The sequence below is a fragment of the Somniosus microcephalus genome, chromosome 13 (genome assembly GCF_052327205.1).
Source record: "Somniosus microcephalus isolate GS21.2 chromosome 13, FLI_Smic_1.0, whole genome shotgun sequence".
Taxonomy (NCBI): Eukaryota; Metazoa; Chordata; class Chondrichthyes; order Squaliformes; family Somniosidae; genus Somniosus; species Somniosus microcephalus.
Genome location: NC_140999.1, coordinates 67,709,716 through 67,724,916, shown reverse-complemented (window position 1 = coordinate 67,724,916; position 15,201 = coordinate 67,709,716). Strand labels below are relative to the sequence as shown.

The following is a 15,201-nucleotide window of genomic DNA, read 5'->3' as shown; positions in this document are numbered from 1 at the left end:
GCCCTGGTGAGACCACACCTGGAGTACTGTGTGCAGTTTTGGTCTCCTTACCTAAGAAAGGATATACTTGTCATGGAGGGAGTGCAGCGAAGATTCACCAGACCTGTTCCTGGGATGGCAGGACTGTCTTATGAGGAGAGATTGGGTCGACTAGGCCTGTATTCACTAGAGTTTAGAAGAATGAGAGGGGATCTAATTGAAATGTATAAAATTCTGACAAGGCTAGACAGACTGGATTCAGGGAGGATGTTTCCCCTGGCTGGGGGCTCTAGAACGAGGGGTCACAGACTCGGGATACGGGGTAGGACATTTAGGACTGAGATGAGGAGAAATTTCTTCACTCAGCGGGTGGTGAACCTGTGGAATTCTCTACCACAGAAGGCTGGTGAGTCCAAGTCACTGAATATATTTAAGAAGGAGATAGACAGATTTCTAGACACAAAATCAAGGTGTGTGGGGAGACAGCGGGAATATGGTATTGAGATAGAGGATCAGCTATGATCATATTGAATGGTGGAGCAGGCTCGATGGGCTGAATGGCCTACTCCTGCTCCTATTTTTCTATGTTTCTAAGATGTTAAAGGAATTGAAAAGATAAATCTGCAATATGACTCTGAGCAGAACAAGGAGATGCAGGTTCAAACCAATAAAAAGTAAACTTTTGTGTTTTCAAATCCTTCCATGGCCTCGCCCCTCCCTATTGCTGTAACCTCCTCCAGCCCTACAACCAATGTTCCCTCTAATTTTTGGGGGGCCTCGTGGCCCCTTTAAAGGGCTACGCGGCCGATTCAAAAATCCGCGCATGCACGGTTTTTGCATTTAAAAGCCGGCTCTGCGGGACCCCGAGAGCACTACGCGACCGTGCATCTTAAAGGGAACGTTGCCTATAATCCTCAGACATTTGTGAACCTCCAATTCTGGCCTTTTGAGCATCCTCAATTTTAATCGCTTCACCATTGGTGGTCGTGCCTTCAGCTGCCTGGGCCCTAAGCTTTGGAATTCCCTCCCTAAACCTCTCTGCATCTCTACCTCTCTCTCTCCTTCTTCAAGACAGTCCTCAAAACCTAGCTCTTTGACCAAGCTTCTGCCCCAATATCTCTATGTGGCTCGGTGTTGAATTTTGTTTGATTATGCTCCTGTGCAGTGCCTTGGGACGTTTTACTATGTTAAAGGCGCTACATAAATGCAAGTTGTTGATATCAGGAAGTTCTTCACAGAGAGTGATCAACACTCAGAGTAGTGGAGGCAAAAATCCTGAAGAGGGAAGGAGAGAGGGACGAGAGTGGAGAAGAAAAAAAAGCAGGAAGTTGTTACTGGGCCACTCGGCAGATCCTCTCCCACTCGTCACAGGAATAAAGCAGCAAAACTCATGCATGACAGACTGGAGTGTGCGTAACGGTGATGGCGGAGCATTTAGTGACAGACAGGTGTCTCACCATACCGAGCAAAACAGAAAGTCGGCATGTGCTGCTTTTGGGCGATTCTTAAAGGTTTGTTACGCTATTAATGAAGACCTGTAACATGTTTGTCTGTCATGTTTATTGTGGAGAGGTGGGGGAGGGGAAGAGGAGAAAGAGACTAAGATGCGGAGTAGGAGGAAGCTAAATCACAGAATACTTTTTTCCTGAAAAAAATCATTTACAGTTTATGAATTTATTAAAGACTCTGGAAACACTTATATTACTCACTCAGTCATTTCTGACATCAGCACACACTCAATTCCTCTCAATCTCAACAAGCACTACTGCCCAATGAAGTGAGGTGGGTTTGAGAACGAGTGCGCTGCTCACTGAGTAAGTTACCAGCTTATTACATGTGGGAGATACAATCTCACAGGTGTTAGAAAAATTACTCAGTATATCATCACTGCAACTACAGAAAGTCCAGATCACTTCAATAATGTAGCAAGTTGTCTGCAGTTCAGGTGCTTGCTCTGTACGACCGATAAGCTTGGTGCACACACGAGATTGTTTCACAATTTGATATTTATGGTTCTAAGCTCCACAACTGCTGGACACGAACATCGAGGATGCGACAGCCTACTAAGTTCTGGTACTGGACTAGCGACCCCAGAGGTCACGAGTTCAAATCCCTCCAATGAACTCAATGAATCTGATCATTGGTGAGCTGGCATCAGGAAACAATGACCATGAAAGCTGCTGTTTGTTGTCAAGATCACAACTGGTTCACTAAAGTCCTTGGAAAGGGAGTCTGCCACCCCTACCCTTGTCTGGTCAACATCAGACTCCACTGGTTGCCCTTAATACCCTCAGGCCAACTAGGAATGGAAACTTACCAGTGTTGCCCACATCCCCAAAAACAAATACATAAAAGAATTTACAGATTTGGTTAGTTCTGCTTAAATCTGCATTCCATGCAAGTGTGTGTGCCTATATCCGTCAAATGCTTCATTGTCGGGTGCAAGTCTGGAATTCAGCCTAAAATTATTTCTGTTTCCTGTGCTTAAGGGACACAACAAACTTAAAGGGAAAAAATTCAATAAATAAAGTTGGAAAATGCCATAAAAAAGCTAGTGGAATACTGGGTTTTACAGCAAGAGGTATAGCATATGTAAGTCCCAATGCAATGGTGAATTTATAGCAGAAAATGCTGGAAATTCTCAGGTCAGGCAGCATCTGTGGAGAGAGAAACAGAGTTAACGTTTCAGTTCTGACGAAGGGTCATCGACCTGAAACGTTAACTCGGTTTCTCTTTCCACAGATGCTGCCTGACCCGGAGTGTTTCCAGCATTTTCTGTTTTTATTTCAGATTTCCAGAATCCGCAGTATTTTGCTTTTTAATTTATAGCAGTTTGCGTAAGCCCAATTGGAAAAGTGTGCGCAGTTTTGGGCTTCACACTGTAGGAGGGGTGTTGATGTAATAGACAGGGTGCAGCAAAGGTTCACTAGGATGCTGCCTGGTATGAGCAAAGACAAATGCAAAGAAAGACTTGAAAATTTGGGGCTGTTTCATTAGAATGAAGGAGATTAAGGAGTGATTTGATAGAAGCATTTAAAGAATGCAACGGAGTGGATAGAAACAGAGTTTCCAGTGACTGAAATATCTGTGTCCTTGTTCTGGATCGAAGATTAAATTTGAGAGATTTAGGACAGAGAGCAGGGGAAACTTTTTCCTGAGGCAATTTTTTAATTTTTTTTAACAGCGTGTTGAGAGACTGTGGAATGCACCACCAGAGTTAGTGATTGAAGCAACGACCATGTCAAGGAATAAAGGGATATGGGAACAGGGTGGGTATGTGGGAATAGGACTACTAGTTTGTGGAGGATAAACACCAGCACGACTGGTTGAGCAAAACAGCCCCAATCCATGTCGTAATTTCTATGCAAGTAAATATACATACCGCACTGTAACTGTATAGATTCCTATGATACTGGGAAGAATACGAACATAAGAAATAGCAGCAGGAATAGGCCACTTGGCCCCTTGAGCCTGCTCCGCCATTCAATAAGATCATGGCTGATCTTGGGCTCAAAGCCACTTCCCTGCCCGCTCCCCATAACCCCTCACTCACTTAACTTGCAAAAATCTGTCTATCTCCACCTTAAATGTATTTAATGACCCAGCCTCCACGGCAATAAATGTCCGTACCTTATCTGTATAGATTCTGATGATACTGGGCAGAATAAACATAAGAAATAGGAGCAGGAGTAGGCCATTCGACCCCTCGAGCCTGCTCCCCATTCAATAAGATCATGGCTGATCTGATCTTGGCCTCAACTCCACTTTCCTATCTATTCCCCATAACCCTCGACTCCCCTGTAGCTCAAATATCTGTATCTCCGCCTTGAATATATTCAATGACTCCGCCTCCACAGCTCTCTGGGGTAGAGAATTCCAAAGATTCACGACGCTCAGAGAAGAAATTCCTCCTCATCCCCGTCTTAAATGGGCGACCCCTTACCCTGAAACTATGCCCCCTCGTTCTAGAATCCCCCATGAGGGCAAACATCCTCTCAGCATCTACCCTGTCAAGTCCCCTCAGAATCTTATATGTTTCAATAAGATCCCCTCTCATTCTTCTAAACTCCAATGAGTATAGGCCCAACCTGCTCAACCTTTCCATCTCAGGAATCGACCTAGTGAACCTTTGCTGAACACCCTCCAATGCAAGTATATCCCTCCTTAAATAAGGAGACCAAAACTGTACGCAGTACTCCAGGTGTGGTCTCACCAACACCCTGTACAGTTGTAGCAAGACTTCCCTACTTTTATACTGCATCCACCACCCCCCCCCCCCCCCCCCAGCAATAAAGGCCAACATTCCATTTGTCTTCCTAATTACTTGCTGTATCTGCATGCTAACCTTCTGTGTTTCATGTAAGAGGATACCCAGATCCCTCTGTACCACAGCATTCTGTCGTCTCTCTCCATTTAAACTTGCGTGCTGTAAGTGTATAGTTCTGGGATACAGGTTAGATTAAATGTGTGCACAGTAACTAGAGATTCTTGTGATACAGGTTCGATTAAACCTGTGTATTGTACTGTAACAGCTGTTCAGAGGTTGATTTATTGGACTGAATGTCTGTACTGTTCCAGCTGCTGAGGCAACAGCTGTGTTCCACTCTGACCACACTATGTACAACTCTATGTACACCATGTATGTTCAGTAACGCTACTAGTTACTATATTCATTGAGTGTGAATGAACTACAACTGCCCGATATACTTCTGCTTTGATTAACCCAGTTTTAGAAAGGTACTAATTATTTGAATTTCAGCAGTGTAATGAATGACTCGAGTTTAAATCTGGGCAGGTTTCTCCAGTGTACTGGACTTGGCGCTTGTAAAATCCATCTCCACTTTTATCTTCATACTGCAATGCAGTTAAATTGCCTTTAGGTGTACAACCGGTGCATTTAAAAAAAGAATGCAAAAAGCATTATGTTTTTGTTTCAGCAGTTATAATTCAAAATTTGAAACACTGTCCCAATTTTTATACTGCACTAGTTATTTGTTGTTGCTTTTAATATTGGGTGTTGATGTGCGTGTGCGTGTGCGCGTAGGTTAATGACTTACAAGACACAAAATCATTTTGGGGATTTTAGGAAGTGGGTACCTTGCAGCCAACAAACCCTTCTACCAATTGCAAGGCAGCCTATTCAAGACAGGGATCGATAGATTTTTAAGATACCAAGAGAATCAAGGGATCTGGGAATAGTGCGAGAAAGTGGAGTTGAGGTAGAAGATCAGCCATGATCTTATTGAATGGCAGAGCAGGCTCGAGGGGCTGAATAGCCCACTCCTGCTCCTATTTCTTATGTTCTTAGCCTCATTTGGAAACACTCCAGCAAGATTGTCATCAGGGATACAGAAGAGGTTTTTGGGAGTGTTTCTTTATGAAGATGCAGGCGCTGCTCATAAAGATGTAATATAAAAGAAAAGCTCTGATAAAAATTAAAACAGCTGGAAACACTCAGATCAGGGAAGGCCTTTGGAGAGATATTGACTGACCTGCTGAGTGTTTCCAGAAATCTCTGTTTTTATTTCAGATTTCCAGCATCTGAGGTATTTTGTGTAACTACTCCGATAGAGTCTGCACTCGGCACTGAAATGACTGCTAACATTTGTGATTAGATTTAAACTGTAAAGCACAGGAGAGTTAACATTTAACGGTATAAAGATGCATGTTCCTTACCTCCATTTTGAGTAATATAACGAACCCACGGCAAAGCCTGGTAGCCACTTTTCTCAATAATCTTCAAGTAACGAACCTGACCAAAAGAAAATAGGTTTTTGGTGAAATGGTTAAACACATGACCACTTATTTATCATCAGATTCCCTTTGCAATAGTTTGTTGCTTTAGGGTGAAGCTTATGTGCAGATTTTGTGTTGTTTGAGATGTGGAATCTGCCCCATTTTCACAGCACCAGGAGTCACAAAGGCCTAAACTGGAGAACTGTTTCAAGGAGCTTTCCTGTAACATGAATGTAGCACAAGACCTTGAAGTTAGTGGAAAAGAAAATGGGGTGTGGCATAAAACAAGCTGCTGATTCGCTACTGCCCGTTACACGCGACTGTTAAAAGGCCAATTTCACCCTCGACCATCTTTGGACGGAATACATTTATCATCAAACAAAAAAACCAGTGAAAATCATGGCAAAGGATTCCAAATCTTGAACTGATCCACCCTTGACATCCCTTCCAGCTGTTAAAGAGTGTCAGATGCTCAGACATGGTCTCAAATCCCCTATTGTTCCTCCCCAAAGGCAGTCAGATTTCTGGGTCACAGACAGTGCCATCAGGGATAAATACTAGGACACCCGCAAAGTGACATTAGCAAGGATTCCATGATACAGGACAAGAACGGACAAAACCGGTCCCAAAGATTCATATATGCGACTCTTAACAACTTGCATTTATATAGCGTTTATAATGTAGAAAAAGCATCCCAAGATGCTTCACAGAAGTGGAGTCAGGCAAAAAAGGACACTGAACCAGAGAAGCAGATATTAGGAAGGGTGAATAAGATTGGCCAAAGTAGTAGGCTTTAAGGAAGGACTTAAAGGAGAGGGAAGTGGAGGTGTTTAGAGAGAAAATTCCAGAGCCTACGTGGCTGAAGGCACAGCTGCCAACAGTGGGGTGAAGGGAGGGGGTTGCACAAGAGGCCAGAATCAGAGGAACGCACTGTTCTCATGGGGGTGTTGTAGTGCTGAAGGAGGTTACAGAGACAGAGGGGGTCTCAGCCATGAAGGCATTTAAACACGAGGACATTGTTAGTGGAAGATAACGCAATGGCAAGTCAAATTAGTTGACTATATAAACAGGTTTTCATTAAAAAAAAAAAAAAATTTTTACAAATAGAGGCCTGAACTGTTTCACATTTAACTTTACATTCAGGCGAGAATGATTGGTGCTAAAAGTTTTATTGGTTTACAAATCATAACACCTGCATTCAAAAGTGAACGGTTCCTCAGGATCAGAGATGCTGGTGGTTAGTTATGTTCACTCTCATTTTTGTTTAATAATGACCGCATGGATGAACTACAGAATTTGTTCATCCCAGTTTGGCATAAAAATAAAACAAAAAAGGTGACTCAACCGTGGCTAACAAGGGAAATTAGGGATAGCATAAGATCCAAGGAGAGGACATATAAATTGGCCAGGAAAAACAGTAAACCTGAAGATTGGGAGCAGTTTAGGATTCAACAAAGGGATTAATTTTTAAAAATTGACAAAGCTTTTATTATAGATATGTGAAGAGAAAAAGACTGAAGTCAAGCGTAGGTCCCTTGCAGTCAGAATCAGGGAAATTTATAATGGGGAACAAAGAAATGACAGACCAATTAAATACATATTTTGGTTCTGTCTTCACAAAGGACGACACAAATACCCTCCCAGAGATGTCGGGGAACATAGGGTCTGATGAAAGGCAGGAACTGAAAGAAATCAGTATTTGTAGGGAAATGGTGTTAGGGAAATTGACGGGATTAAAGGCCGATAAATCCACAGGGCCTGATAATCTACATCCTAGGGTACTTAAGGAAGTGGCCCTAGAAATAGTAGATGCATTGCTGGTCATCTTCCAACATTCGATGGAATCTGGAACAATACCCATGGATTGGAGGGTAGCTAATGTTACCCCACTATTCAAAAAAGGTGGTAGAGAGAAAACGGGGAATTACAGACCGGTAAGCCTGACATCGGTAGTGGGGAAAATGCTAGAGTCCATTATAAAAGATGTAATAGCAGAGCACTTTGAAAACAGTGACAGGATCGGACAAAGTCAACATGGATTTACAAAGGGTAAATCGTGCTTGACTAATCTACTGGAGTTTTATGAGGATGTAACTGGTAAAATAGATAAGGGAGAACCAGTGGATATGGTGTATTTGGACTTTCAGAAGGCTTTCGATAAGGTCCTGCATAACAGATTAGCGTGTAAAGTTCAGGCACATGGGATTGGGGGCAAAGTATTGACTTGGAGAGAACTGGTTGGCAGACAGAAAGCAAAGAGTTGGAATAAACCGGTCTTTCTCCCCCCCCCCCCCCCCCCCCCCCGAGTGGCAGGCAGTGACTAGTGGGGTACTGCAGGGATCAGTCCTTGGACCCCAGCTATTCACAATATATATTAATGATCTAGACGAGGGAACTAGATGTAATATCTCCAAGTTTGCAGACAACACAAAGCTGGCTGGGCGTGTGTGCTGTGAGGAGGATGCCGAGAAACTCCAGGATGATTTGGACAGGTTGGGCAGAAGCATGGCAGATGCAATATAATGTGGATAAATGTGAGGTTATCCACTTTGGTGTCAAAAACAGGAAGGCAGATTATCTGAATGGCAATAGATTGGGAGAAGGGGAAGTGCAACGAGACCTGGGTGTCCTTGTGCACCAGTCGGTTAAGAAGGCAAATGGTATGTTGGCCTTCGTAGCGAGAGGATTTGAGTACAGGAACAAGGATGTCTTGCTGCAGTTGCACAGGGCCTTGGTGAGACCACATCTTGAGTATTGAGTGCAGTTTTGGTCGCCTTATCTGAGGAAGGATGTTCTTCCCATGGAGGGAGTTCAGTGAAGATTCACCAGGCTGATACCTGGGATGGCAGGAATGACATATGAGGAGAGATTGGGTCGATTGGGCTTATACTAGCTGGAGTTTAGAAGAATGAGAGGGGATCTCATTGAAACTTATAAGATTCTGACAGGACTGGACAGATTAGATGCAGGAAGGATGTTCCCGATGGTCGGAGAGTCCAGAACCAGGGGTCATAGTCTAAGGATAAGGGGTAAGCCATTTAGGACAGAGATGAGGAGGAATTTCTTCACCCAGAGTGGTGAACCTGTGGAATTCTCTACCACAGAAGGCAGTAGAGGCCAATTCATTAAATATATTCAAGAAAGAGTTGGATATATTTCTTAAGGCTAAAGGGATCAAGGGATATGGGGAGAAAGCAGGGACAGGGTACTGAATTTGAATGATCAGCCATGATCTCATTGAATGGCGGAGCAGGCTCAAGGGGCCGAATGGCCTACTCCTGCTCCTATCTTCTATTTTCTATGACGAGCAAATCTCCCTCTGCACAATCTTCCTTCAGCGAACAGTCACAAATCTGGGGAAAATAGCAAGTCTAAGACCAGGCTTTTGGGAGAGGCCAAAGCCTTCAACACAGAACTTTAATGAAGGCATTAAAAGACACACAATAATTCTATGGAGACATTTAATTATGAAATACACTTATTTTAAATTTTGTATAAAACCTTATTTTGGACATTACAATTTTCAGTTACTGAGTGTAAAAATGGCAGATTAAATTTTTTTCAGAAAAACATCGAGTGGATGAAAGATAATGCAGCATCACATGGTGTCCTGACACGGAGCCGTGACAATCAGGTCATCAGATTAACATTAGAGAATAAACATACATTTGAATAGGGGAATAACAAACGCTCCTCCAGGTCTGACACTGAATCTTTGAAGAATGTCTTGGGGGATGAAAATCGGTATCGCCCCGTTTGGGGCGCTATTATCGGCCGGGCGCAAAGTTTAGCGCCCGGCGCTAATTATCGCCTCCGACTGCAAACTTGGCCTCCATCGCCCCTGGAGGTGATTTGAGCACTAAATTAGGTGCTACACACCTGTCTTATGGCACTAACGTCGAGGAGCAAGGTGCTACCTCAGAGCGCTGGCGAAGCTCAGGTGATGTCAGTTAGCAATGGAACAGACACACTGGCGCCGTCCAGTTCTTAAAGGGGAGGGGCCATCTTGCTGGCCAGCCACACCCTGCTCATTGCAGCCTTGAATCTCGGCCTGGAGAGACCTCAAAAGCTATTGTGTTGGAAGCACTAATGGATAGGCCCAGGGAAAGAGCTTGGCGCTTAGGAACCTCAAAAATGGTGCTGATTGCCAAGACTCCTTAGGGAGTCCTGCACTGTTGGAGGTGCCATCTTTTGGATGAGACGTTAAACCGAGGCCCCATCTTTCCTCTCAGGTGGACGCAAAAGATCCCATTGCACTAGTGCGAAGAAGAATAGGCGAGTTATCTCCGGTGTCCTGGCCAATATTTATTACTCAATCAACATCACTAAAACAGATCACAGAATCACACAATCACAGAAACCCCACAGTGCAGATAGAGGCCATTTCGGCCCATCGAGCCTGCACCGACACATATCCCACCCGATCCCCGTAACCCCTACACCAACACATATCCCACCCTATCCCCGTAACCCCACGTATTTAATCCCCCTAACACTAAGGGTCAATTTATCATAGCCAATCAACCTAACCCGCACATCTTTAGACTGTGGGAGGAAACCGGAGCACCCGGAGGAAACCCACGCAAACACGGGGAGAATGTGCAAACTCCACACAGACACAGTCACCCGAGGCCGGATTCGAACCCGGGTCCCTGGCGCTGTGAGGCAACAGTGCTAACCACTATGCCACCGTGCTGGTCATTATCACATTGTTGTTTGTGGGAGCTTGCTGTGCGCAAATTGTCTGCCGCATTTCCTACATTACAACAGTGACTGCATTTCAAAAGTACTTGTCCTGAGGTTGTGAAAGGTGTTATATAAATGCAAGTCTTTCTTTTTCTCTCCCGACAGACCACTGAAAATGATCACTCACCATTTATCTTCTCAAACCATCACAATTTCAAGCATTTCTATTAGACTGTATCTCTCCTGCTCCCGTGAACACAGCCCTAGTTGTTCTAAGTCTATCATAATTATATGCTCTAATCCCTGGTGAATTGCAGCTTTTCCATGGATCCTTTAGTGGGGTGCCAAAAACTCAACAGTACTCTGACTGTGATCTAACCAACATGCTGAACACATTCAACATGACTTCCTTGCTTTTACATTCAATACCTTTATGTATGGAGGCCAGAATCTAATTTACCTTTGTGAACTTTTCTACCTGCATTCCCATCTTTAACAATGTGTATCTGCACACTAGATACCTGTTCCTCCATTCTCGTTAAAAGTCTAACCTATGCTTCCTTTCATTATTCTTCTGTACCAAAATGTACCACTGCACACGTACCTTTGCATTCAATGTGCCTGTTCAGAAAAAACAGAACACAATTTGCCCTTTTAGGATCTTTCTATCTACAATCCTACTCTCAAAAGGTATTATTGTTGTATTTCGTTGAGAATTTTAACATTTAGGGGACTGCTCCATTCTCTGTTCTCTTTCCCACATCATACTACTCAGTTACCTTTACTGTACTGCATTTGCCACATACCAGTTCGGTCAGCTGCACTGTTGCCTGTGCAAGTGTTGCTCCTTCGATGAATGAAACAGAAATCTAGTTATGTATCTGATAGAGTCAAAGTGTGCATTGCAAAAATTGCAAATGGAAACTTGCTACTTAAAAAAAGGAAGAATCTGAATGTAAAAGATTGGCTAAGAATAGATCTCTCTGGTTTTTGAGTAAGTCAGGGGTGTGCAGCTGGGGCTGGTGGCTAATTTTATCTGCAACATAAATCTCAGCCCCAGATCACGCTGGTGAACCAGAAAGGTGGTTTCTTGAAAGCTCAGAGGTGGTGGTTCTGGTAACTTGCTGAACCAATTGTACCACAGAATTTCAGGGCAGAGGTCACTTCAGTCTCTACAGCCCCTTTTTTTTTATTTTTTAAAAAGGCTAACCACATTTATTTTTGTAAACACAGCGAGAGCAAATATATATGTTTAATTTTAGCAAAGATCAGAGAGGCCTTTGATACCCACTCCAACTAAACTGAAGCCTCAGCATTTAAACCTCTGGTTGGAAAAGAGCGCTTTGTTTTACAGTTTACTAAAGAAGTTGCAAAATGGGACTTTTTAAAAACATAAATTATACTGTAATTGGCTAAGAAAAATATAAATGTATAATTCCATATAAAAGACTTCACCTTTTCAGAATTCAGACCTGAACTAAATCCAACCAGTGGGCAATTGCTCTATTATCCCCGATCATAAGCAGCTCGAGGCTATGCTTTGGGTTTGCTGTTTGTACAGGCTTTACACACAGCACACTATGCCCAAGATCAAGACTGAAAATAAATGAGGGTTCTGCAATGTCTAAACTTACAAAACAAATGTGATTTGAAGTCTGACCTTACATGATAAGCTGTGAAAGTCCCAGCTCAGATAGATTTAGATGTGTGGTCTGCTATTTGTGAAAGTAGGAAATGGAAGACCATGAACACCTGGCTGAAAGTGATGCAGTTTAAAAATATTACACAGATCCTCTATCTTAAATTTACTTTCTTTAGGGACTCCCCCCCGCCCCCCCGCCTCCCCTAACAATAATTTTGTTTGCTTAATTACAAGTATTAGCTGGGTGATCACACTCTCACCGCTGAGTCAGAAGGTCATAGGATCAAGCCCCACACTCCTGTGACTTGAGCATATAATCCAGGCTGACACTTATAGTACTGAGGGAGTGCTGCATTTTCAGAGGTGCCGTCTTTCGGATGAGACATTGGCCCAGAAATTCGGGTCGGGGGCTTCCCGCGGGTGCAAGCCCCCGACCTGCACTTACCTAGCGCGCCGGCAGTTGAGCTGTAGGGCCCCGTGGAATTCCGATCCGGGGCCTGGCCCAGCTGCTGGCGCGCAGTGCTTGCGTATCCCAGGGGCGCAGTTAGTGCGATGCGTCCCCTGGGATCACGTGAGCCATGGGCAGCCAATCGGAGGAGGGAAAAGCCCATTCATAAGTCTGACAGGAAGACCTGTCAAGACTTATAAATACTACGGCCCCAAAATAGCAGTAAACCTTCAAATAATTTTTTTTTAAAAATACATCACACTTTTTAAATAAACTATAAATTACATTAAATAACTAACTTAAACAATAATTTAAATTTTTGAAAAAAATAAATTTTATATTCTAACGGGGCTACAAATAAACTTACCTTGCTTTAAAGTATTTAAAAATAATAAACCTGTGGAAAAAATGTTTTAATTTTAATTAATTGACCACTTACCTTGTAAAAAGCAGGCCTTACGCCTGCTTTTTACATTTCTAAATCCTGCAGGCTTACGATCCCGGGAAAACCTGCAAAAAAAAACCTAAGTTCAAAGCGCACGCGCAGCCTCTCCTGCATGCGCGTTCAGAGGATCGGAAGTGCCGGTTTCCCGTGCATGCACAGTGCATGCAGAAAACCGGCACTTCCATTCGGCCTACGGGTGAGTACCCCGTGCGTACTCACCCGTGGAGACCCGAATTTCTGGGCCATTAAACCGAGGCCCTGCCGTCCTTCGCAGATGGGCGCAAAAGATCCCATGGAACTATTCGAAGAGCAGCAGGGGAGTACTACCAGTATCCTAGCCAATATTTATGCCTCAAAGAATGTCACTAAGAGATTATCTGGTCATTTATTACTGGTGTTTGCAGGACCTTGTGTGTGCAAATTGGCTTCTGCATTTACCCACATTGTAAGTGACTACACTTCAAAAGTATTTCACTGGCTGTAAAACACTTTGGAACATCCCGAGGTCATGAAAGGCACTATATATATAAATGCAAGTAAAACTTTTTTTTTTTTTTTTTTTTTAAAAACGCATGCACCATTGCTCGCTCTTCCAATGCACCATTCCACCTGCTCCCAGCCCCCTATATAGTGCAGACAGACAATACTTCCTAGTGCCACTCAAGGTGCAGCAAGGAGGTGTGCAAAAGTAATCATGCACCGTGATTTTTCTCCCCCTCCTGAGAAATGCCTCTAAGTGCTTTGCAGTGTGAGAGACTTCAGGTGTAAAACTAGTCTGTGGTACAGTGCACTGAAACATCAACACGCTGCTTTGCCACACTGCCTGCTTTCATAGCTTGTGAAACAACAAGAGTCGAGGCTCAACCATCAATGTCTCTAGGAATATAGGAACAGGAGGAGGCCATTCAGCCCCTCGAGCCTGTTTCCCCCATTCAATTAGATTACGGCTGATCCATATCTCAACTCCATCTACCCGCTTGGGTCCTTAACTCTCAATACCCAGGGCTTCAGCCGAGAATTGCACAGAAATAGTCACAGGCATCCTTATAACCATCCACGCCAAGAACATTCCAAGCTCAACTGGTTAGATATGCCAGTAATCCATTTGAAATCCTGAAAGTTTGAATGCTTACCATGACCATGGGTTCCCCCTGATTTTTATTACTGATGTAGCTGAATGCATGAAGATGGCAGTGGCTGAATTAGCCGCTTTAGCCATCGACTACGGCACGCCACATGGCTTAGGGCCCCAAGTTTATTTTTCCCTGCACTGTTCTGATGTGGTTTGAAGATCTTTTATCCCCGCCACTCTATAATCTAACTAAATGCCCCTTACTGATTAACTCTGCTGGTGTAGTATTTGTGGTCTGCAATATAAATATGCAACTACGGGTTACAGAACCTCCATTACACACCAAGTACTGCCAACCCGGTCAACTGTTGTCAGTGCCCTCAGACAGCAGCTAGTGGAAGCAACCCTCATATTGTAGCTTACAATTAACTTCTCTATCTTTGGCACTTTAGCAACAATTCCCACACATTTAATATAATAAATGAGGAGCGCTCAGTTGCGAAAATCATTTTTAACTTTGGCACCAAGTACAAAGCTCTAACGTTTGAACCAAGTGTCTTGTGAAGTGATACCAGTGCAAAGGATGGGACTGGGAAATGGGCAGTAAACTACTACTAAATTTGTTTGTGTTTACAGCTGGAAGTTTTAATTGCTCAGCAAAAGCAATATTTAAAATGGCTTCACTGAAGTTTGAAACTTTTTGAAAAGATCCTTCCCCTCCCATCTTCTCCAGATGCCACTGACATGCCAAGAGACAGAATCTTGGGGAGAGGAGGACTCTTCCATTTTAACCAAACTAGCCATTCTTCATGGCTGAGCCAAGACAGCGAGTTATGGTGAGCTACTCCACAATGGGAGGCATCGCATGGGGTGAATGGTTATTTCCACTGCAACACACAGGTACCGAGGACAATTGCTATCCTACTGCGATCCTTAATCAACTTTAACCACTTCAACACTAGAATCAGTATATTAAAAACACACCTTTATATTAAACTAGCCAATCTCCTGTGGCATTGCTGCAGAGGCAGGGGGTGGTGGAGAGAATTGGCTAGTGTATGCAGATTTAACTTAGTTGCATTTCAAAATCATATATTCTGTCCCTATTTTTACATTTGCAACATAAATTCCCATGCCCACATTAAAATAGAACGTGCCTATGTAAATGTGTCACACTGTAAATTCACTCTCCC

At 43.4% G+C, this 15,201-nt stretch overlaps 1 protein-coding gene across 3 annotated transcripts in view; it reads right to left on the bottom strand.

The window, feature by feature from the left end:
- Window positions 1–15,201, bottom strand: part of LOC147108400 (AP-1 complex subunit mu-1) — a 105,253-nt gene that overhangs the window by 37,621 nt on the left and 52,431 nt on the right. For 2 of the 3 annotated variants that reach the window (XM_086004988.1, XM_086004987.1), the window contains exon 9: window positions 5,656–5,731. In XM_086004988.1, coding sequence (XP_085861114.1) covers window positions 5,656–5,731 — 76 coding nt within the window. Of the gene's footprint in view, window positions 1–5,655; window positions 5,732–8,984; window positions 9,069–15,201 lie in introns of those variants that run through there. The other variant, XM_086004989.1, reaches the window with a different exon arrangement.